Genomic DNA, 23942 nt, shown 5'->3' on the forward strand with positions numbered 1-23942 from the left:
CTTTCCCCTGAGTTCTAGACAACAGTGTCAGAATTGTTATTTTATTACTCCAAGTATCTATAAAATAGACATCTTAAACCTACAACGTTTGAAATAGCACTTTGGGTTACAAAATCCCAACCATCTCCTCCCACAGGCATCCCTATCTCAGAAAATGGCGCTTCTTGTGGCTTAGACTAAAAATTTTGGGACATCTTTGCCATCACTTACTCTTTCACATCCCACACCCAGTCTGTTAGTAAATCCTACGAGATCTTTCTTCAAAGTACAGGTATGTCTTGTTTTATGGTGCTTCTCTTTGTTGCCCTTTACAAATACTGCATTTTTTACAATTGAAGGTTTGCAGCAACCCTGCCTCCAGCGAGGATATTTGCATATTTTTTTTCCAGTAGCATTTACTCATTCTATGTCTTTGTGTCACATTTTGGTAATTCTCACTACATGGCAATTTTTTTTCATTATTTTTATTATATTTGTTATGGCTATCCATGGTCAGTGACCTTTGATGTTACTATTGTAACTGTTTTTGGTCACTACAAAGATTGTCCATTTAAGACAGAGAACTTAATCAACAGATGTATGTATTCTGTCTACCAAACATTGCTTACCCTCTCTTCAGGCCTGTATATTATATGACCCAACCATACAAAAAGTTTTAACTTGTGATTAACAAGTACTCTATAAAAAATGTAGATTTTCATATCAAGGACTTTTACAAAATGTCTGATTTTCATACCTCCAGAAACATTATGAAACCAGTACAAGCATGATTGGAATTGTGGCTTTTAAACAAGCAAGGAATTCTAACACTTGTAATGCCATTGGGTTATTTTGTTGGTTTGTGATGGTTTACCAGATAAAATATATTTTGGTAGCTAATATTTTAACTCTAGTCATAAAAACAAATATTATTTTGGTAGCAATCCTTAGAGACTGATACACCAAAAATAATGTAATTTGTATAAGATAAAGACTCAATTGTTTTTATATAACAAAGGTCTGTAGACAAGTTAATACAGGCATTTCATTTACAATAAATCTACAGATTATCATACCAGGTTAATAGTATCTATCATGCTAATAGGAAGGAGTCTAGGTAAAATATTAACATATAAATAAAAATCAGGTGTAGTTATGCTTTTTAGCACTAGGATCTTGAGTGTTATTGATTAGGAGGAAAACTGAAGCAAGAATAATTTCTTAGAACTCATAAATCTGACCAAACACATTTTAGTTATATCTAATTATGAAACAGTCAGAGAAATCGTATTTTATACAGTAAAATATTTAAATTCACATTTTGGCTACTGCATTTTGTTACTTAGTGAAATATGACGTATTACTTCATACCTTACAGGTCTTCTGAAGTATTGCATTTATATGTCACTGAAATAATGACTTCGATTTTTAAAATAATAATTCATTAATTCTACTGTCAGACTGAACTTTAGATTTACAAGTGCACTGAATGCTATATTTTTTCCCAAATACAGAAAACATTTCGAAAACCATATAGAACAAATCACATTGTTATTTCCAAGTAAATAACTCCTGTCAATGTGATTTTTCATGTTTTAATGAGCCCCCTTATATTATAAAAACATTAGTTCTCCCCTACTTCACTGTGATAAAGTATTTCAAAACATTTAGTCAAATGTATTTTAGTTTTATAGCTATCTTCATAGATGCAACCCTTGGCAGGGATCTGGTATTTTCTTCTCAGATGACTGTCACTGATGGTAAAATATTGCAGCCCTCTAAAACGGTTTTGCAAGTGATCCTATGTACACATTAAACTGTCCCATAATGTAATTCCTCCTTTTCAAATAAGTTACACTAATGCATGTATATATATTTTTTTAAAAAATTTATTTATTTATTTATTTGACAGAGAGAAACACAGCAAGAGAAGGAACACAAGCAGGGGGAGTGGGAGAGGGAAAAGCAGGCTTCTTGCCTAGCAGAGAGCCTGATGTGGGGCTTGATCCCAGGACCCTGGGATCATGACCTGAGCAAAAGGCATAGGCTTATCGACTGAGTCACCCAGGCACCCTGCATGCATTTTTTTAACCTACAAAAAATCTGTTAAACTTAAGGTACTTTACACTGCAGCTACTATTCATTTTTTATTCCTTACAGAGTAATTTCACATCTAATTCCTCAGGAGGGGGGCAGAATTTGAAGTGATAGAACACTGATGCTGTCATGATAGCAATAAAATAAATCCAAGGGGATTGGAACTCTGACCCTTTTGCAAAGTCATCAAAATATTTCAGTTAGGTTAATTATGATAATGTACCACAAATAATTATAGAATCAGAGGGTAAGGATTTTTTTTCTTCACTCTGGAAACCACATGAACTATTATCTGTCAGAAAATCTAATTATAAGCCTGATAATAATTGCACTAGATGGCCAGATGACAGCCTTTCACAAACTTAAACTTGTCTCTACATCTCATGATGTCTAATTTTAGTCTGTTCTCTGCCCTTACCCTTGTAACATTAACCAGGCAGGTATTAGCATGCTAACATGTTAAAATTATTAGTTTGCAACCAAATGCATTTCCTAAGACTGTTTAATGACTGCTTTCAATAAATCATGGTGAAGGCAGCCTGGTGAATGGATAATACAAGGAAATGAAAGTTAATAGTCTAGAGTCATAGTTAATCTTTGTTCTGTCACCTATTAGCTCCAATTCACTTTTCTTCTATGGACCACACACTTCTCATCTGAAATGTTAGATAATGTCATCATTCTGGCATTTTTTCATTCTAATAATAGAACCCATACACTTCATACCTTGCCAGTGTAATGATATCATTCACGTTAACACAATCTTTACCTGCTATCCTTTTGCTATATTTAAGGCAACTCTTATTGAGAAATGTGTTGTAATGAAGTCCCAGAATATTTATTTTGTTAAGTTAAAACATACAACAAAAATAATTTCAAGTATAATTTGAAAATTAATTTCTTGGTGAAGAGATTTGTGCAAACTTTACATAATGAATAGGGACACATACTAATTCCTACAGAAATTTAGAATGAAAAAGCACTAGTTTTCTATTTACACTTTCTTTGACTTTCCTTAGTTTTTCTATTATCTTTTGAAAATATAAAATGATTGCAGGAGGGGGTAAAATAAGAACACATAAAGAAAATACACTCACTTAAAAAATAAGTGAAGTTGGGGTGCCTGGGTGGCTCTTTGGGTTAAAGCCTCTGTCTTCAGCTTGGGTTATGATCTCAGGATCCTGGAATCGAGTCCCGCATCAGGCTCTCTGCTCAGTGGGGAGCCTGCTTCCTCCTCTCTCTCTGCTTGCTTCTCTGCCTACTTGTGATCTCTGTCTGCCAAATAAATAAATAAAATATTAAAATAAATAAATAAGTGGGGTTGAAATAATTGTCCTTTCAATCACCTTATTTTGTGTGTCATATATAAGTAAACGAGATAGAATCACACCTATTAAACACTAATATTATTAAATCTACTTTGTATTATAAATATTACAAAATACATTATTATTGCATGTCTTCCTACTAGTATAGTGAAGTTACAACAATGTCTTTGAAGCACCCAATCCTTAATGCATGTGTGTATATGAAGATATATATATCCCAAATATTTTAAATTGGAAACAAAGTTTACTGCATTAGAAGTCTGACAAATCTCTAAATTATAATCATTATAATTACAATTTAGTATATTAAAGCATGCCTATTTTTAAATTGTCTCAATTATTTAAAAAAAAATGTCGTGCACTAAGAAATTATGGCTTAGCATTTATTTTAATCACACCTACTTTCCAGTACAAAAATCAGGAACTGTTCTTATTGTTTTTAATGGATCAGCGAATCATGGGACTGAAAGTTTAGTCGTATATTTTTGTTTCCTTTTATTAAATTGTTCCATCTGTGATAAGGTTTTTTCCAGTCTAAAGGAATAAATTGGAAATAAATAAAATACATAAGAGTAGCAGCAGATACGCTATAATCAAGTTACAAATACTTTGTTAAGGAATTTTTTTGGTGTCATGATATCAAAATAAGACAAAAGTATGCCATAACATTTATGTCTGGCAAAAAAAAAAAAAAAATATGTCAGGAAACATTATCCACTTCAGAGAGATTCTGAATAAAGGGATTATCACCAAAAAGACAGAAACCAGTTAGCTGCTTCAACTTTTAGTTTATCTTTATTTGTTTGAAAACTTCATTAATTAATTCCCGTGGAGCTGGGAAGTAAACAATTGTACATTTGGGGGGAGAAGGCAAATTCGATCTTAGATAAGAATAGATTGAAGTAGTTTGTGCCTGGTAGGGGGAAAATATATTTGTTTGTTTGTTTGTTGTTGTTGTTGTTGTTGTTTAATTGTAAGGGCGAATGCAATTTTCTGTAAATGATAAGGTAACATTTACATATGTCAGTAATGGAGGTCTATTTATATCCCCATTTTATAGATAAGGAAAAATAGTAGGGAGTTTGAAGTAAGTTGCCTAAGGTGATATAAACATAAGATCTGTAGAAAGATGAACACTGGATACATAACGGCTGTCACATACAATTGGGATGACTGTGTAACTTAGCGGTGAATGGCTCCCCTTGAAGTTGTACACTGGAGAAGCTCTGAATAGAGCACCTGGAGAGGATACAGTAAACAAAAGATTATCTGACACAGTGGGAAGCAACAGGAGGGGTCCTGGAATAATGATCCTCCACTATCTTACATTATGCTACTAATTATATTTGGCTATTTTACTTTCTTTAGCTGCTCTGGTCTCTCTGATAAATCAAGTTTGATTTCACCAATTTCCTGTATAATTGGGATAGTGCTGAATGGATGTTATTAAGTTCTGCTTAATTTAATTTCTTGCCCATCAGGTTATTGCTTAGGGGCGCCTGGGTGGCTCAGTCGGTTAAACATCTTCATCTGCCTTGGCTCAGGTTGTGATCCCGGGGTCCTGGGATCTAGCCCCACATCAGGCTCTCTGCTGAGCAGAGAGTCGGCTTCTCCCTCTCCCTCTGACCTTCCTTCCCCCTTGTTAGTTTTCTTTCTCTTTCTCTCAAAAATAAAGTTATTGCTTGGATGAATGATTGATGGATATATATGTGAATTGATATTTCAACATATAATAGTATAGAGTATTGGGTATAATGCACAATGGACCTGTGTATTATTTGGGTAAGGTTTTAAATTCATTTTCAAAGATGGGATTGAGGGAAAAGTAGGAGCAACCAAAGTACATATAGGTAGTAATTACAATTAGCAAAGGTTTACATGATATTGTGGCTTCTGTTTTGTAAGGAATTTAAAGCACTACAATAGAGATACCATATCTGAATACACTTTAGTGCTATCACAGAATAATGTTTTCTCATTTTTGCCAAGAAGTCAAACTAAAAAGACTTTTATTGTCTTGAAAATTGATAAGATATTCTAAAGTAACTGCAAAAAAAAGAGTTTCATGTAACCAATGAGAAATACAAAGGTTAAGGTTCCTTTAAAATACAAATGGGGGAAGTTTGGACTTCTGTGTTTATCCACGATGGAGTGATCTAAACTAGCTTAACCTTCTCACCATAAACAATTATAATACTGGACAAAAACAAAAACAAAAACAGGGCAGTGAGTTTGAGGAACCAGATAACTGGCAGCGCAAGTCTGTGTTCTTTGAATGCAGGGAACTCCAATGTAACCCTGTGCTTACTGCAGTTACTTACATGAGAATTTCTTGTCCAAGATGCAGCATGCGTGAGACGAAACAGTTGAGTAGCTTCACTGAGGTCAAGGGACAGAAATAAGAGTTCCTGGATACAGAATCTGCAATCTGTGGAGGCCGACTCCAAGAAGGAAGGAGTGAGGCTAAAATTCTCTGCAGGGATTTCCTGCAGATTTTTGGCTGAGGCCTGGGCTGATTATGTACAGGGTGAGAGTCTAAGAGGCAGAAGAGAGAGAAGCAGCAGCGGGGCTGAGAGCAGAAGAGAGAGGGGAAAAGTTGGAGAGTGAATAGCTATCGAAATGTTGTCAACACTTCATGTACATCACATTAGTACCTCTTTAATACTTAGCTGGAGGCAAAGTAAACCTTACAAGTAAGGAGTACAGGGAGACCTAGTCTACCCCATCCTAACAGATCCTGAAACCAAGTACCTCTAACACCCTAAGTAAAGACAGACTTTTAAGCCTGACTTTTGAATTTAATTCCTACCAAGTTGGAGGATCTATAAAATATCTTGGACCTCCCCTGGATCCACTCCAACATAATATAAAACCATGCCTATTACACATTTGAAACAAACTTCAGTGTATACACAACTTTTAATCGAATCACCTGGTAAAAAAGGAAAACATTCTTCAGTGCAAGCATACTTCTTCTGAGAGGGATAAAATAATATAGTTTTTGCTGCATATAATCCATGAAGTCCACTATAAAGTTGAAAATTATTAAGCATGCAAAGAAAGAGAAAAATAGAAACTGAACCCATGAACCAGATATTGGCTGAGCAAACAAAACCTTAAAACTGTTTTAAATAAGTTCAAGAACTTAAAAAACAATATATTTTTAAATAGGAGACAGGGAGGGACTCTTCTCAAAGAAATGAAATTGTTTTTTAAAAAGGAAATTTTTACCTGAAAACTAAAACAAAATAAAAAACTCATGGGATGGGTTCAGCTACAAACTGGAGAAGGTTGAAATGGTCAGTGAGCTTGTGGAGAAATCAATAAAAAATACTTAATTTGAATAACAGAAGCAAAACTGAAGAAAAGGGAATAGAAATTTAGTGACCTGTGAAATATTAAACTACCTAGTACATGTATAGTTGGAGTCTTAAAGGAGATGAGAATGAGAAGGAGGCAGAAAGAATATTTGATGAAATGCTGACACAAAATACTACAAATGTGGTATTAAAATCAACAAGAAGAGTCTTGGTGAACTCCAGACACCCCGCCCCTAAAAAAGGTTATACTGGGAAACATCATGGACGAACTATTGACAATCCAAGATAAAGACAAAATTTTAAAATCAACCCAGAGGGGGCGCCTGAGTGGCTCAGTGGGTTAAAGCCTCTGCCTTTGCCTCAGGTCATGATCTCAGGGTCCTGGGATTGAGTCCCACCTGGGGCTCTCTGCTCAGCATGGAGTTTGCTTCCTCCTCCCTCTCTCTGCCTGCCTCTCTGCCTACTTGTGAGCTCTGTCAAATAAATAAATAAAATCTTTAAAAAAAATGTTTTAAAAAAAAAAAAAATCGATCCAGAGGCATGGGAAAAAAAAAAAAATTGCATAGAGGGGGAAAATCATATGAATAAAATCTCACTTCACTTCAACACTAAAGATACAAGAAGATAATGGAAAAGAAAAAAAATCAGCCAATACCCTATATTCTTTTTTTTTTTTCTTAAAGATTTTATTTATTTATTTGACAGACAGAGATCACAAGTAGGCAGAGAGGCCAGCAGAGAGATAGGAGGAAGCAGGCTAAAATCAGCTCAATACTCTATATTCTTTTTTTTTTTTTCTTAAAGATTTTATTTATTTATTTGACAGACAGAGATCACAAGTAGGCAGAGAGGCAGGCAGAGAGATAGGAGGAAGCAGGCTCCCTGCTGAGCAGAGTCTGATGTGGGAATCGATCCCAGGACTCTGAGATCAGGGCCTGAGCCAAGGCAGAGGCTTTAACCCACTGAGCCACCCAGGCATCCCAGTACTCTATATTCTTAAAAAATATCCTTCAGTGGAGGTAAAATAAAGGCATTTTCAGATAAAAGAAAGCTAATGAATTTGTAGCTAGTCAACCTACACAATGAAAAATCCTTAAGAATGTTCCTCAGCGTGAAGGGAATGATACCAGATGAAAACTAGAATCCACAGGTAAGAATAAAGAACATTAGAAATGGCAATTCTGTGGGTAAATATGAAAGACTATTTTTCCTTTTCTTTTATAAATTTGCCTAAATATAACTGGTGGTTTGAAGCAAATAATGTTTTAAGAGAGATTTTATATTATGCATTGCCTAAACATAACAGCAAGGTGAGGAACACTGAGAATACATGAAATAATGTTAGTTTCTGACGTTTGTGAAGTAGTTAGGGTGATGTAGAAATGGGAAATGTGAATTGTGAAGAAAGTGGGAAATGTCAGTTACAAAATGCAGAATGTTTCAGTTTAACGCAAGTTGACTTTCACAAATTAAAGAAATAATTGCTAGCCCTAAAGCAAGCATGAGAAAAAATATTAAAGGCAAATTAAGATGTCTATATAAAAATCAAATGGAATAAAAAAGACTTTCAATTAATGCAAAAAAAAAAAAAGCTGCAAAGGAACAACAGGAAGAATGAACTTAAGAAAAGGAAGATGATATACTTAAAACCATATTGATAAACACATTAAATGTCAAATGAGTTAATCATACTACCTCAACTTAAGGAAGATTTCTTTAGAAACACAAGTGGGATAAAAAGATAGAACAAAATGTGAAACACAAGTATAGAAAAATTGACATATTTATCTTGATATTAGACAAAGCCAACTTTGGGATGAAAAGAAACACTTTGTGATGACAGAATGATCAATTAATCAGGACTACGTAATCCTAAATATGCACAGAAATTAATAACATAGATTTAAAATAACATAGATTTAAAATAACATATTTAATAACATAGATTTAAAATACTAATAACATTTAATTTAAAATTAATAACATAGATTTAAAATAGCAGAGCTAAATGGGGAAATGAGTAACACCACAATGACAGCTGAAGATGTGAATACCTCTTCGTATTTGAAACAAATAGGCAAAAATATTAGGGAGAATATAAGAAGACCTGAGCAACTGTGAACTAACTGATTTACAGAACACACCATACCAAGTAATGGAAGAGCACATAAACTAATCACCCATCCAGATTGTAAGGGTCATAAAGCATTTTTTTTTAAATATATTTCAAAGGGGAAGATCTTACAGAGTATTGTCTATTATTAGAATGGAATTAACCTAGAAATCAATAACAAAATATCTAGAAATTATCCAAATACTTGGGAGTTAAATAACAAGTCTACTAAATGACCCATTGGCAAAATAAAAAAATCACCAAAATTATTTTGAATTTAATTTTTTTTAAGGTAGGCTCCAGGCCGACCCAGCATGGAGCCCAACAAGGGACTTGAATTAATGACCCTGAGGTCAAGACCTGAGCTAAGACCAAGAGTCAGACACTCAACCAGCTGAGCCACCTGGGCACCCCTTATTTTGAATTTGATTATATCAAAAATATAATTTATACTAGACATTATTTAAGAAGGAGAATTTGTTAAAGCACTTAATGAACCATGAACTTGAAAACTCGTTTTTCTGAATAATTATTACTGCTCCTAGTTCTACTTTTTTACTTTCTTCATGTGTTATTTTTGGGATATGAAGAAATAGGAATGGGCAGTTTCTCCATCTTGGGATAACTAACATTTGCAATGAATAGTTCTTTGTTGTAAAGGCTATTCTGTGCTTTGCAGGAAGTGTAGCAACATGCTTGGGCTCCTTAGTAGCAACTCCCCTTCCCAGATATGGCACTCAAACACAGATCTAGACATTACTGAATGTTTCTAGAAGTGGGAAGGTGAGGAGGTGTCAGGAGATTAATCTCCCTGCATTGAAAACCACAGAACTAGAACTTTTGTGGTCACTTTTGTAGTCAGATAAATGGGGATGGATTTACAAACTGTACATTTACCAACTTTTTTTCTATTGGAGTTTTCTTAACCATTCTAAGTTTCTATATTTATTCCTAGGTATACTTTAAAGGAAGATAATGTATACCAGGTGATTAACATTGTGTTTGCCAATAAGTGAACCCTCAACACATACGAAGTATTATTATTTCTGTTTCACTGTGCAAATATGGACTGTAAAGAAACTCCTCAATGAAAATGACATTTTGTGATAGCCAAACTACTTCAAAAAGTTTACTTTAATCTTTATGATTTATAATCTCATTGAATGAATTTATCATTATAACTAAAATGTGTAAACCTTCACATACTCCCATGATATTATGCTAATCATGGAAGTAGATTAGAATTCAACAATCTATTCCATTGAGCATCGGAGATTCTCTCTTTGAACTGTTGCTGTGTGTCAAGATATTCATGACATCTGATTCTCAGTATTCTCCATTGTGACATAAGAAAGTGTAAATTCCTTGATGATTTCAACATGCAAAATAAAGTTCTTTAAAAATTACAGGCATCAATAATTTTAAGAAAAATATCTCCTTAAATACTTTCTAGAATTGTAAGAAAGAATTTAAAACATAATAAAATGATTTAATATGGATATAGTCTTTAGGGCGAGAACAGAATGAGACAGAAATAACTCTAATGCTTCTCTAGAAATGATGATCCCTCTTCAGCAGAAAATGACGTGGAGAAGTCATAAGATATTGCACAACTACAATTAATAGCCCACGTGTCTTAAACATATGTATGTTTTTTACTCATTCTAGCCTTAACCTGTTTTTGTTCAATGGTTTGACAACCAAATATTTGATAAATATGTCACATACCCACCCAGTACCTTAATGAGTTTCCAGTAAAATCAGTTTCTCTTTTCAGAAGCTAGTTCAGCCTAGTTTGGGAAGCTCAGCATACAATGAAAAAGCTCACCAAGACAAGTTATGGTCAGTAACTTCTGTTGAGAGTGAAAAAGAGGTCTGAAGCAATTGCAACTCTAAGAATTAAAGATACACTAGGTGAAACTTCTGGGTGCTCAGGACCTTAAAAAAAGAGTAGGACTCATGTTATTAAAAAGGAGAGGGGTAGCTGTTCTAAACAGGGTGCAGAACAAGAACAAGACTAGAAGATATATTAAGCTTGAAATCTTTGGCATTCATGAGATAACTGGCCCACCAAGAAACCAGGTATTGTTGGAGATTATGGGTTCCAGTAAGATTATAGATGTCTTTTAATGACAGAATGAAGAATTTTTGCTTTAGACACAATGGATAGCATTAGAAATTTTTGAGAAGAATTATACCATATAAGAACTTTGTAGAAGATATATTTAGTGACATGAAATAATGAATTTCAGATGGAGGTTGGAAGAGAAAACTAGAACGCAATAGCATCACTATCAACATTCTCCCCAATTATAAAAGATAATATGACAGATTGGATTAATGCATCTATTAATTTGTGAGTTTCTGCAAGTACTCACAGTATTTTAAAAATAGATGCTCAAATTTCTATTTCTTTGGTTTTTCTCTTTGATACGAATTATCCCAATGTATAAAATTCTTTTGGGGGTTACAAAAAAACCCTTATTTTCTATGCACATCCATTTGTATATTTAAGAGACACAAATAAGAAAATATATTTGAACAGATTATTTTTTTCTGACTCTTGGGGACATAATATCAGAATATTTATAACATATAAGGAAAAAATATGTTCTTCTATCATGTTTCTCACTAGCTAATGTCAGCTATATGATTGCTCAAGCCAAAAGCAGTTTAGCTAAACCTGAAGACCCTTGTAGCTGCTCCTGTCCAACACAGGTCACCTGAAAGCTCTGAATAAACCTATTAGGGAAAAAATTGATAAAATGCCAAATTCTGCGTTTGTATTTGAAGTAATCTGAGGGCCAACCCCAACACTGTTTTGCCCTTTGATTTTCCTGAATGGCAATGTGTTTTTCCACCTAGCAATTACCACTACCTTTGCTTATGAGTATGAGGAGAAGATACATTCCTACACTTCCCTAAACCTTGAAACACTATAGACTTTGAGGTTAAAAAGTATGGTCACTATAACTTTAGCTTTCAAAGTTAACATCTATTTGCATATAAACTTTGGCTAATATTACTACAGTCCTTTGCAGTATTTTAGAAATGAAATCAGAAAATATTTTTTATAAAAGTTCTTCGTGATTTCTTTTAACCATCCTGATGTAAGAAATTGAAATTCATTATATAATATAATAATATTATTAATATTATTTAATAGAATAAAATTATAAAAGTATATTATAAAAACCAAAATTATAAAAATTATAAAAACCAAAAGTAGTTTATGGTCCAAAAAGAGTAAATAATTAAAACATTTATGTGCCTTTAATGACACCTATACCAGACAACAAGCAAAGCTAAGCAAAAACCAAATAAAATCAAACAAGAACAATCACAAAAATCAGCACTTACCCATATTTTGCAAAATTTGCCCAGTGTTTCATTATGGATCTACTTAAAATTTCCTCAGCTTTTGTGTAATTAGCTCTTCTTTCCAGTGGTAAACCAAAGACAAATTCAATTTCGTAACCATGCATCACTCCCATCCATTCTGGCCAAGGAAGTTGGGAGGATCGGTGTTCAAAATAGTAGAAAAAGGCATTATTTCCCAATTCTGATAACTTTTTGGTGAACTCCAAGGCAGGGCATATGATATTATAATCCCCAAGAACATCATCCAATGCGTCACGGTATTTTTCAGCTCTCTGATCATCTAACAAGTCCACATAATAAAAAAGGATTGATTCCCTTCCAAATTCACTCACTCCTGGAAAATACATCTTTAAACCTTCTTGAAAGTCTTTTCTAGTTATGATACTGTTGTTATCTTTGCTGAAACCTGGAGCACCATATACTAAAAAAGCTGTCCCTTCATTTTTATTAACACCCACCAAGATCTGTGCTTTTTTGAACTGTCCAAGTTGGAGTAGTGTATCTGGCATGTCAGTGAGAAAATCACCATCCACAATTGGACCAAAGTTTACAGACAAAAGTGGATCAGAGGGGACAACCAAGACTTCATTCAGTAGAACTTCCTGGGGATCTTTGTTTCTAAGGCATTTGATTATCTCTGTCTCATTTTCTTTAGAGCAACCAATATATTTTGCTAACGTCAACGTTCTGTTCCTGGCTTCATCAGGAGACATCACTGCCCAAGGGGCATTAGAGGATCCACTTTGCAGAATGGCTCTGGTAAACAATGGCTGACTTCTAGGAGAAAGTAAATGAAGGCTAACTGAACCTGCTCCTGCACTTTCTCCAAAGAGAGTTACACTTTTAGGATTTCCACCAAAGGCTGCTATATTTTTTTGGACCCACTGAAGTGCCAACTGTTGATCAAACAAGCCCATGTTCCCTGGTACCTCGGGATTTCCTGGCAAAGCTAAGAATCCTAGGGCACCCACCCTATAGTTCATTGAAACTACAATAACTCTTTCAACCCAAGCTAGAAATTTGCCATCATAAACAGGCAAAGATGATGTTCCGGTTTGAAAACCACCACCATAGATCCAGATCATTACAGTCGTATTTTTCGGTTTAGGTGTTGGAACCCACACATTCAGATATAAACAGTCTTCACTGAGATCCGTGTTTGGGTTCCACATCTCTGATCCAGGGAAACCTGGGAAACTCTGATCAGTGTTCTGATAGCAAGAATTTGCATACTTTGTGGCATTCCAAGTATCGGACCACTTGGTCAAGAACTGTGGCTTTTTGAATCGAAGTCTACCAAGAGGTGGCTGTGCATAGGGAATTCCAAGAAAGGCTGTTACCGTGCCACCTAACACCGGCAAGTTGATCCCTCTGACTTTTCCATTCTTGGTGGTAATTATGATGTCTTCTTCTGTGTGTGACTTCCCAATAAGCACCCAGAACAGAAGAAACCGCAAGAGAAATCGGATGCTTATGATTGTACGCTTGCTCTGCATTTTGATTTCTGAAAGAGAGGTAATTAGAAAGTTTTAAAAGCTTCATGCATCAAGTATTATATTTTATTTATGATAATTAACTGAAATACAGTAGTTCTTATTAATCCTGCCAATTATGAAAACTAATAAATCTGCTACTACTATAAAGATTTTGTTAAACAAACACACACACACACACACACACACACACACATAGAAAATGCTTGGGGATATTTCAGTTTTCAATTTAGAACAGGAATAAGTGGAATGGAAATTACAAATTATTTCACTTTGGGAAGATTCATTATCAAGTTTCTGTAAGGAAGATTTAGTATTTTAAGGAGGAAATTTGTCCCGGGTATATATACTTTTTTAATCATACACAGACCCACCAAAAGTGGCATTAAGTGGTAGTCAACTCATGAAGATATCATTTCTACTTCAGTTAGAGGAGAAAATATAAGCTCATGTGTTCTCTGAAATATGTACAGTTCTATTCATGGTCAGCTGACTCTTGACAGACTGTGAAGTAGATTGAGAACCTTTAAAGGTCCTTAGACTTCTGTTAGTAGCATTTTCTTTTTCCATAGTCCCTCCTGTGGTTCTTTTTGCCTCCTGGTTTCTTCCTCTACACAATCCAGAAGAGAATTTGGACAATCTATTAATTGAATATTAAGTAACAAAAATACAACTGTTGTCATCGATTTTAAAAATTGTGAATAGTAACAAATCTGCTGCCACTGTAAAGAACTATGGGAAAAACTGGGAGAGAGAACTGTGGATATATACCAGACAATTTCCCTGAAAGTGAGTAATGAAGAAAGCCTTCTCTAGCTGAACTACAATGTTAATGGGAGAACCAGCAGCTGATAATACAATGTTTGAGCAGATACTTCAAAAGAATTTTACATGCAGGGATTACTCAATGCACATCTGTTATTTGTTAATTGATCAAATTATATGCAACTGGTGAGGTTACATGTGTTAACATGGTCAGATTACTTGCATTTTTATAGTGGACAAAATAAGTGAGATTAAGAGGACTAATGCTGAGGAATTACTGGAAAGAGAAGAAGAAGAAAAAGGAATCTTTGAGCCTTACGAAATCAAAACCATTTGACATTTTATTAAATAATATTTATTGATGACATGAAAAGATTGCTTATGGAAATCAAAATTTTGTTAAAAATTCATAATGTGGAGCTTGGTTCCACCCTCTGTGCATTTAACCTCTAGGCTACTCCAGCTCTCCCAAGATGTCCATCAACAGATGAATGGATCAAGAAGATGTGGTATATATACACAATGGAATACTATGCAGCCATCAAAAGAAATGAAATCTTGCCATTTGCGACAACATGGATGGAACTAGAGCGTATCATGCTTAGCGAAATAAGTCAAACGGAGAAAGACAACTATCATATGATCTCCCTGATATGAGGAAGTGGTGATGCAACATGGGGGCTTAAGTGGGTAGAAGAAGAATCAATGAAACAAGATGGGATTGGGAGGGAGACAAACCATAAGTGTCTCTTAATCTCACAAAACAAACTGAGGGTTGCTGGGGGGAGGGAGGTTGGGAGAAGGGGGTGGGATTATGGAACTGGGGAGGGTATGTGCTTTGGTGAGTGCAAAAGTGTGTGAAGTGTGTAAACCTGGTGATTCACAGACCTGTACCCCTGGGGATAAAAATATATGTTTATAAAAAATAAAAAAATTAAAAAAAAATTCATAATGTGGAGCACCTGGGTGGCTCAGTGAGTTGGTTTCAGCTCAGGTCATGATCTCATGGGTCATGAGATCTAGCTGCATAGGGCTCTAAGCTCAGTAGGGAGTCTGCTTCTCTCCCTCCCCCTTCTTCTACTCCTGCCCCCCACTCGTGCTCTGCATGCTCTCTCTTCCTCAAATAAATAAATCTATCTTTAAAAAAATTCATATTGCACACCAGAATTTCTTTAAAATTAATAAAACCTAAAAATCAGATTATGAAACTTTACATGACAAAGAGGAACACAAAAATGAAATGCCCATATCATTTAAAAGAAATAACATCTTTGTATAACTGAAAGAAAACCTGATTAAAACAGTCAAATACAAATACTGATTTTCATGCACACAATAATAACAAAGGTCCATAAATGTACAAAATTTTTTTCTGTATTATTTTTTGATACTGTAATTTTAAATACAGTCTATGTGTCTAAGGTGCCTAAGAAGCTAGTGCTGTGAGCATTGAGAATTTGTATTAGTGTTTTTTGTTTTTTTTTTAATTTAGATTGTCTCAGAAGGTAGAGAGAATAAAGTATTATTCTGAAAACACTTTCAGGGTTAGGATTCTCACATTTTAAATCAACCTCATTCACCGCTGCTAATAGTACAGTTATTGATCAACAAGTATTTTTTGAGTCCCCCCAAAAGATCTGGATAACCTGATCAGTTGTACAGTATTTTGTTTAGTGTATTTATGGGTATTTCTATATCTACATATCTATATATATATACATCTAATTCTATCAATGTCCATATATGTATTTATATGTGTGTGTGTATACACACATATATATGTCTATATATAATAAGTATAAAAATAATAAGATTTTAATAAATAAAATCATGACATTATTTTATGTTATCAGTTTTGATACAATTGAATCTGTGTTAAGACTATTAAATATATTATTGAGCTATATAATATTTTAATACTATTCTATACTATCATGTTATTTATGATTTCTATACTATTATGATATGATACAATATAATATTTATAATATAATATTTATTATATTATTCTGATTATGATATAATATAATCATATCATATCATAATTCCATGATAATATAACAATAATGTAAAAGTTCTTATAGACTTAACACTTATTAATGAAATTTTGTATTTCTGACAATTTAGGAGTTTTAGAGGCATAGCTATCATAGTCTTATTTTTTTTTCCTTCTGATAATTTCCAAGCCCTTTCAAATAGATGGAGGTGACATTTGGAGAACAAAGTGCTACAATGGATTTTTTTTTGTTTCTTTTTAAAAACCTGCTTTGGAAAGAAAATAGGAATTAAAACACAAAGCGGGTTTTTTCTAAGCTGCATTTCAACAGATTAATTGCAGCATCTCTGGTTGTATTCATTTCTCCCTGTGGCCCAATTCAAGCAATGTTCTTCTGAATCTAAAGTAAAGATCATCTGTTTTTGTGTGTGTGTATTTGGGGTTTTATATAAATATCATTTTACCTTTATAAAACAAACACCTATGTTAATAACTTCTGGTCTCTGTTAATTTTCAAATGTTTGTTGCACGGTTTAATAATTTTATTGCACAGCAAGTATAATACTACCAAAACATTTTGGTTTTGTATGTATTTAATAAATGTAACAATTTTCCTTGAATATTTTAAAACATATCTACTATAAGACCTAAAAGTCTATAATCTCATTCATATGTCGCCTAGCTTGATTTTCTTGTATGTTTTTATTTATATTTGTGCTGAATAGATGATGTTGTATAGTATGATTAATGTGAATAATAATCTTGCTTTCTCAGCTACGATCTATGAGTCCTCACCTCACAAATAATGTAATTAATAACATTTAAAGAGTATCATGGTAATCATATATTCACTGAAAGAATGGTATTATAATTCCAGCTCACCATCATGTTACCTAGTGGAGCATTAATACACCATACTATAAAGTCTAGACTTTAATATGAAAGTATGTATATGCTCACATACACATTATTAGTGTAGGGTAATATTTTTATAGTTAGCTGTAGTACTGATTGAAATAAGCATTATGTTGTTCTTTTCATAATCTGGTATTCTCTATTCTAACAGGTTGCTCTGTATTTTTTGTATATGTTACCACAGTATTAAATAATCAAAAGATGAATCACTAAGAAAATGTGATTAGTCTATATATCTAAATCTTTACTAATAATTAAAACATTAAATAAAACTTCTTTTTTTTCAATAAATTTTGGTGCAAGTTGGTTGATGTCACATTTGATAAACAATTTAAACTCTGAGAATACATAATACATGATAAAGAATGGGAAAATTTTCATACAAACTATCACCGAGTATCTGAAATAGATCACTTAACTTACGCTACAGTTTCTGAAAGAAAGGCAAAGAGTCTTTGTTTGGAAATGCAAGAGAAAGTGAATGATGAGCATGGGAAGAAGGAAATACCTGAAAGATAATGAAGAGTATAGTATTCCAAAGTTATCAAGTGGTCTGGGATATCAAAATCTCCTGGTGATTTTTGGGAAATATTTCAAACTTTTAACAATATAGCATTGAAAATAAAAAAGGCAAAAAATTACTTTTTTCATTGTTGATTTAATTTTGAAAGTAGTATCAATTTTAAGAAATATATGTTGTGCCGTAAGACATGGCTATAATGAAATGATTGGAAGAAAGAGCTATTTAACTTGCCATATATTTGCCATGGTTGATTATCAGCCACATTTTCAAAACGACTGGCCACCCAAGGACTTCTTAAAAATGGTAACAATTTTCTCTGAGTGTAATTTTCCTGTTTTTTAAAAAAGTTATAATATGTATTTCTATATAAAAACAAACCTTCATAAAATAGTGGGACAAAAGCCATCTAGATAATGTGATCTAGAATAAGCGCCTCTGAAATGTATTTGGTCAAATTAAACAATTAAGCCTTTATACCAAACCTAAAAAGCTTGTTTTTTTGAAGGCTATCTGAAGTGGGGAATTAAGGAAGTCTGTTTATAAATAGACTATACCACAGGGATCCCTCAGATACCCACTAGTCACTAAAAGAACGCATACAGAGAGAAGACACTATATTAGGTATGAGAAACCTAAGATCCCTATCTGTCCTTAATCAGGAAGAACATTCACAAACTTTTCATTAGGCAAATAATTCAAATGTTTAATATTAGAGAGATATCTTGGATCTTCTTTGAAAGTTGAATCTGGTGTTAGGTTGACATCTATTCAATTATAATTCTCTAACATCCTTCAGTTTTTATAAGAATAAGCAGATTTTTGTCATACAGCATTAATATGAATACAACATAAAATTTAAATATGTTATTAATAATTGTTGTCAAAAAATGACTCAAAGTAGAAACTAAATTGATAAGCAAGATGTGACTTGTAAAGATATTATTAACTCATATTTTAAAAACTGGCATAGATGTGGAATAGATCTCAAATATTTTCTTACAGTTAAAGAGGCAGGACATTAAAAGTAAACAACAATAAAACAACAACAAATCAGGAAAACAAAACAACTTAACAAATCCAATGAGCAATTTTATTTGTCATTCAAAGGTGACGTTATTTCAAATTCACAGAGAAGTCTAAAGATTTTCATTTAAAGTATAAAGCAACTCTTTAAAAACACACGCTCATCCTTAAACACGTAACTATTTACATAAATGAAATATCATACTTATCATAAGTATGAGATAGTTTAGATTATGCAAGCCATTATACAGACTAGTAACTCCTAGTTGAGTCTATTATTATGTAATATGTTCATAAAAATTTGGAAGATCTACTTTTGAAATAAAAAATAAATTATAAATAGAAATCATAAACAATGAAATAATTCTGCATTTCAGTTTACTTTTAATCATTCATGCATTTTATACTCAATGTTTAATTCTCTGATTAAACAAGAACTGATACCATCAAAGTAAAGGTAGATTTACAAGACTAAAAAATCTGTATTTGCTCATTGTTTCTATAATAGTAGAAATAATAGCAAATTTGCAAAATTTTGCTACAATTTAAATGCACTAATAAAAAAAAAAGGACAATTAGAACCAAGGGGGTAAAGTTTGTAAATCAAGTTAGGAAACATAATTTTCCTTTAGATAAAAAAAAAAAAAAAAACTTTGACTTTATTCTTTGCCAGTTGATAGTTTCAGATGACAAAATGTTGATTAAGAAAAGTACCCTGTCAAACCAGACAATAAGAGAACTATTCATTTCATTTCACTTAAAAAACAAAAAACAAACAAAGAAAAAAGAAAATAAACTAAGACTAGTCAAAGACCACTTTTGTTACTCTTTTCAGAAGAGAAAGAGATTCACTGAATCGTGCATTTAAGGGTAAAATACAGCATAAAAATGTTTTCCCTTAGGGAGCAAACTAGGAACATATACCACAGTGATTCCACAAGTGCTACAGTCCTTTACACAGTTGAATAAATTAATTATTTCCTCAGCAGTTAAAATGGGCTCAGTTTGCGTTCCCTGAATAATAGGCAGATCTTATGCATGTGTCTGCTTGCTTGCTTCATCTGTCCCATTTGCAATAACGGTTTTCCACAGAGCACCAAAGGGGCACAGCAAACAAGTGAAGGGATAACAATCCTCCTTACAGAATGAGCTTCACAGTAAGTTGCATCTCTACAGGAACATGTAAATTCAGAGCAGCTTACCTGACTCACTGCAACAAAGATGATAAAGTTTGCAAGGAGTGGAAATCATGTAATACTTCAGGGAAAAGCAGTATGCAGCTGCTGCTCCAGCCTGTAAATTGGACTGCACTGACATTACAATCAACTGTTACTGACAAAGCTCGCGAGAGTTGGCAGCAGCAACTTGATCTAGAGGCAGCCAATCTTTACTTTCTGACATCTGTTCAGAGGCTAATGGTATGAATGCAATAGTGATTCATTTACAAAAGTATTACCAGATTCACGCTTTACGATTGCAGCCGTTCATTTCAGAGTGAAGAAAAAAAAAACGATACAGAAGCTTCTTTAACAGAAGCTGAAACTGAACAGAGAATGCATGTGTTTTCCTTTTTAAATGCCACCAGAACTTTTAAGGTCTTTCCCCTTTTTTATAGAATATACATTTGCGGGGGGGTGGTGGTGGTGTTCATTTTAAGATTTAAAGACGTACACATGGTTCTAAAGAAATTTAGTACTGAAATTCTTTGTACCTTCAACCTGTGCCTTTCATGTAGTTATAAAGGAGTGCAAAAGAGAAAACTGGAAACAAAATAATTACTCTGTAAATAAAGCTATGCAAATCAAAGGTTAGTTACATTAATTGAATGAATGTCTCTGTTATGTATATCCTTCCAAGCCCTGTATCCCAATACTTATTTAAGTTCTATAAATCTCAGCATTTGTAATTTTCTGTCAGGGGTCCTGCAGGTGGTCAAATGTGATGAGAAGCCACAATTTTCTGGTCAATAAAAAAAAAAAAAAAATACAATGAACAATTTTCAAACTCTTAAAAAGATACATCTGTCAGCAGGAAGAATATGAATTCTCAGGGATGTAGTTTTAAATTTCAGGCTTACCTTCCTTGAAATATATATTTGGGAAAATGAAAAACTTTTAATGCTTGATTTCTCAACACAGTTACATTCTTTATCTCTTGCAAATGATAGCTTTCACTTTTAAATCTCTCACTTTTTGGCTCACTATGGACTAATTAGTAGGCATGTAATTGTAGGTAAACCTGTTTTTGTTTTTAATACTGTGCTAAAATTTCAAACATGCAAGTGTAAGAACTGTCATTTGTTATTGATATTATCTTGTGCCAATCATTATCGTTGACAGTTACATAAATTATTTTACTTTATTCCAATAATATATGTTAAATATCATTAACTGTGTTTTTTAGATGAAGGAGCTAAGGCTTATAAAGATAAGATACTTGTTGTATATTTCACCACTAGTAGTTGTTGGAATGAAAATTTTAATTTAAAATCTGTCTGATGTCATTTCATTTCAATTGCTTACAAGTTAATAGCCACTTTGGTCTTAAAAAATATCTTTTCTGCAAAAATTACTACTCAGGAGGTATTTATGAGATTAAAAAACCTCCCGATCACAATGATTTGTAAGGCCTTTAGAATATAGTTCATATAGACAACCTAGTCACATGAAAGTTATAAAATATATGGTTTACCTAAAGAAGGAAGGGCTTTTTAAAAGGTGTATAGTGACAATTAAGCAATGCTTTATAAATTGATGGGATTTCTGTTTAAAATGTAGTCATTCTGGCCTACAGCCATTACCACCTGAACACACCCGATCTCGTCTAAAATGTAGTCATTCTGGGGCACCTGGATGGAGCAATTGGTTAAGCATCTGACTTGGTTTTCAGCTCAGGTCTTGGTCTCAGGGTCATGAGATGGAACCCCACCTGGGGATCCACACTCATTGGTATGGAGTCTGCTTGAGATTCTCTCTCCCTCTGTCTCTGCCCCTCCTGCTTGTGCTCTCTCTCTCTCTAAAATAAGCAAATCTTAAAAAAAAAAAAAAAAAGGTGAAAGAGAGTTAATTGGTTTAGTAAGTGTGATTTTGTATGCAATTGTCAAAATTCTCTCCAACACAGCTCTGCTGCACTGTTTTCGGTGCTGGAGTGGCTTATTCTCACATCTGACAGTTGTCAAGGGATGTTTTTGGTTGTGAATTTCGGCAGAACATTTTTCCATTTTCCTCATATCGACTCCCCGTGTAAAATATATCACGTATATACACATATTTCCTTTTCATCATTAAATAGAAAGCTAAGCAATAAAATAATCTGTTATAAGCATATTTTTTTAAGTTTTTATTTATTTGACAGAGAAGGAGGGAGAGAGAGAGACACTACACGCATGAGCAGGGGAAGAGGGAGAGGGCAGGCTCTCCGCTGAGCAAGGAGCCCAATGTCCGACTTGATTCCAGGACCCTACCCTGGGATCAGGACCTGAGCCAAAGGAAGCCACTTAACCGACTGAGCCACCCAGGAGTCCCAGCAGATTTTTATTTTTAACACATGTTTGAATTGGCCAACTAGCAATATCAACTGACTACAAAAACTGGCTATTTTTCCTCAACTCAGCATTTTTGCTTCAGTGGGCCACCTTTACCTACAACTGCCCCTTTAGTTTGTTTTCTCAGATTTCTCAACTATGCCACATTACCTGATGCATTATTTCATTGCATTTTTTTCCTCCTGTTTTATTTGAGGGTCTCTTTCTTTGTGGCTCAACATACAACAGCTGTTTTACTTCTGTGACATCACCTTTTTTTTTTTTGTATACATATATCCAGCGGATCATGTGGGTCGAATTCCGTGAGAGTCTTGTTTCAGGGTTAGGGAAGTGTTATTCTGCTACATGACACCGTGGATGATGAAGATCATGTTGCTGTCAGGTATGCCTCGAAAGTGACATTGCTAAAATACCATAAGACTCTTGACAAGCATTAACATTGCTCAGATTTTGCAAGCATATATGCTGAAGCTCTGGAAAGACAGCCATTATGGTCTTGACTCTGCTCATTTGCAGTTAGCCTATGAGGCTGGCTTTTTGCTTCTAAGCTTTTATTGTAACTTAGTTACTATGGGCTGTTTCTTTCTAGATAGCAGCACTCAAGGAGATTTGAAAGAGTGGGAAATACTAATCCCATATTATACATTAGTCTTCCTTAGGCATATATTGATGTCATAAGATACCTTAATCTTTTATTAATCCTCTGTATGTTGTTGTCATTTTTTTTGACAAGAATAATACCTTCTCTAAAGAAAATATGGATTATAAAAAGTATATTTCTACATTTTACGTATCACAGAGATGAAAAAGATCATTTGCTGTATTTCATTCTAGCCTTCTAAAAAGGTATGCATATAATTATAGAGTTATATATAGCAATAGTCAAATAGGTATCATAAATTTGTTTCCTGCTTTTTATTTTATTTCATCATATTAATTTTTATTAAGTACTTTGAAGACTGAGTGATGTATTATAGTTAGCATACCATAATTTATTGTACCATTTATTATTTTAATGATAATAGTTTTAAATAAAAACTGTAATTTGCAAACACTGTGCTAAGCAACTTAAATATATTAACTCATTTAAAGCTCAAAACATTTTTTTTAAAGAATTTTATTTATTTATTTGACAGAGAGAGATCACAAGTAGCCAGAGAGGCAGGCAGAGAGAGAGAGAGGAGGAAGCAGACTCCCTGCTGAGCAGAGAGCCCAATGTGGGGCTTGAACCCAGGACCTTGAGATCATGACCTGAGCCGAAGGCAGAGGCTTAACCCACTGAGCCACCCAGGCACCTTTTAAATAAGTATAATTATTATCCTTATCTTACAGTGGAAGAAACTTAGCCACAGAGGGTTTCATACAGGTAATAAAAGTATTTTCTAATATATTTTTTTGTAAACACTATTACAATTGACATTTTTGTGCATGTATACTGAGGAATAACTTTTGCTTATTTTCTTAA

General features: G+C 33.6%; 1 protein-coding gene across 1 annotated transcript in view; it reads right to left on the bottom strand.

The window, feature by feature from the left end:
* Window positions 1–20270, bottom strand: part of BCHE (butyrylcholinesterase) — a 58993-nt gene extending 38723 nt beyond the window's left edge. The window contains exons 1-2 of the mRNA XM_004774418.3: window positions 20136–20270; window positions 12198–13722 (exon numbers count right to left, since the gene is read on the bottom strand). Of these exons, the coding sequence (XP_004774475.1) occupies window positions 12198–13722; window positions 20136–20250 (1640 nt within the window). The 5' untranslated portion in view covers window positions 20251–20270. The remainder of the gene's footprint in view (window positions 1–12197; window positions 13723–20135) is intronic.
* Between the last annotated feature and the right edge of the window lie 3672 nt (window positions 20271–23942).

Source organism: Mustela putorius, unplaced genomic scaffold (assembly GCF_011764305.1).
Source record: "Mustela putorius furo isolate JIRA1106 unplaced genomic scaffold, ASM1176430v1.1 tig00003834_pilon_pilon_pilon, whole genome shotgun sequence".
NCBI lineage: Eukaryota > Metazoa > Chordata > Mammalia > Carnivora > Mustelidae > Mustela > Mustela putorius.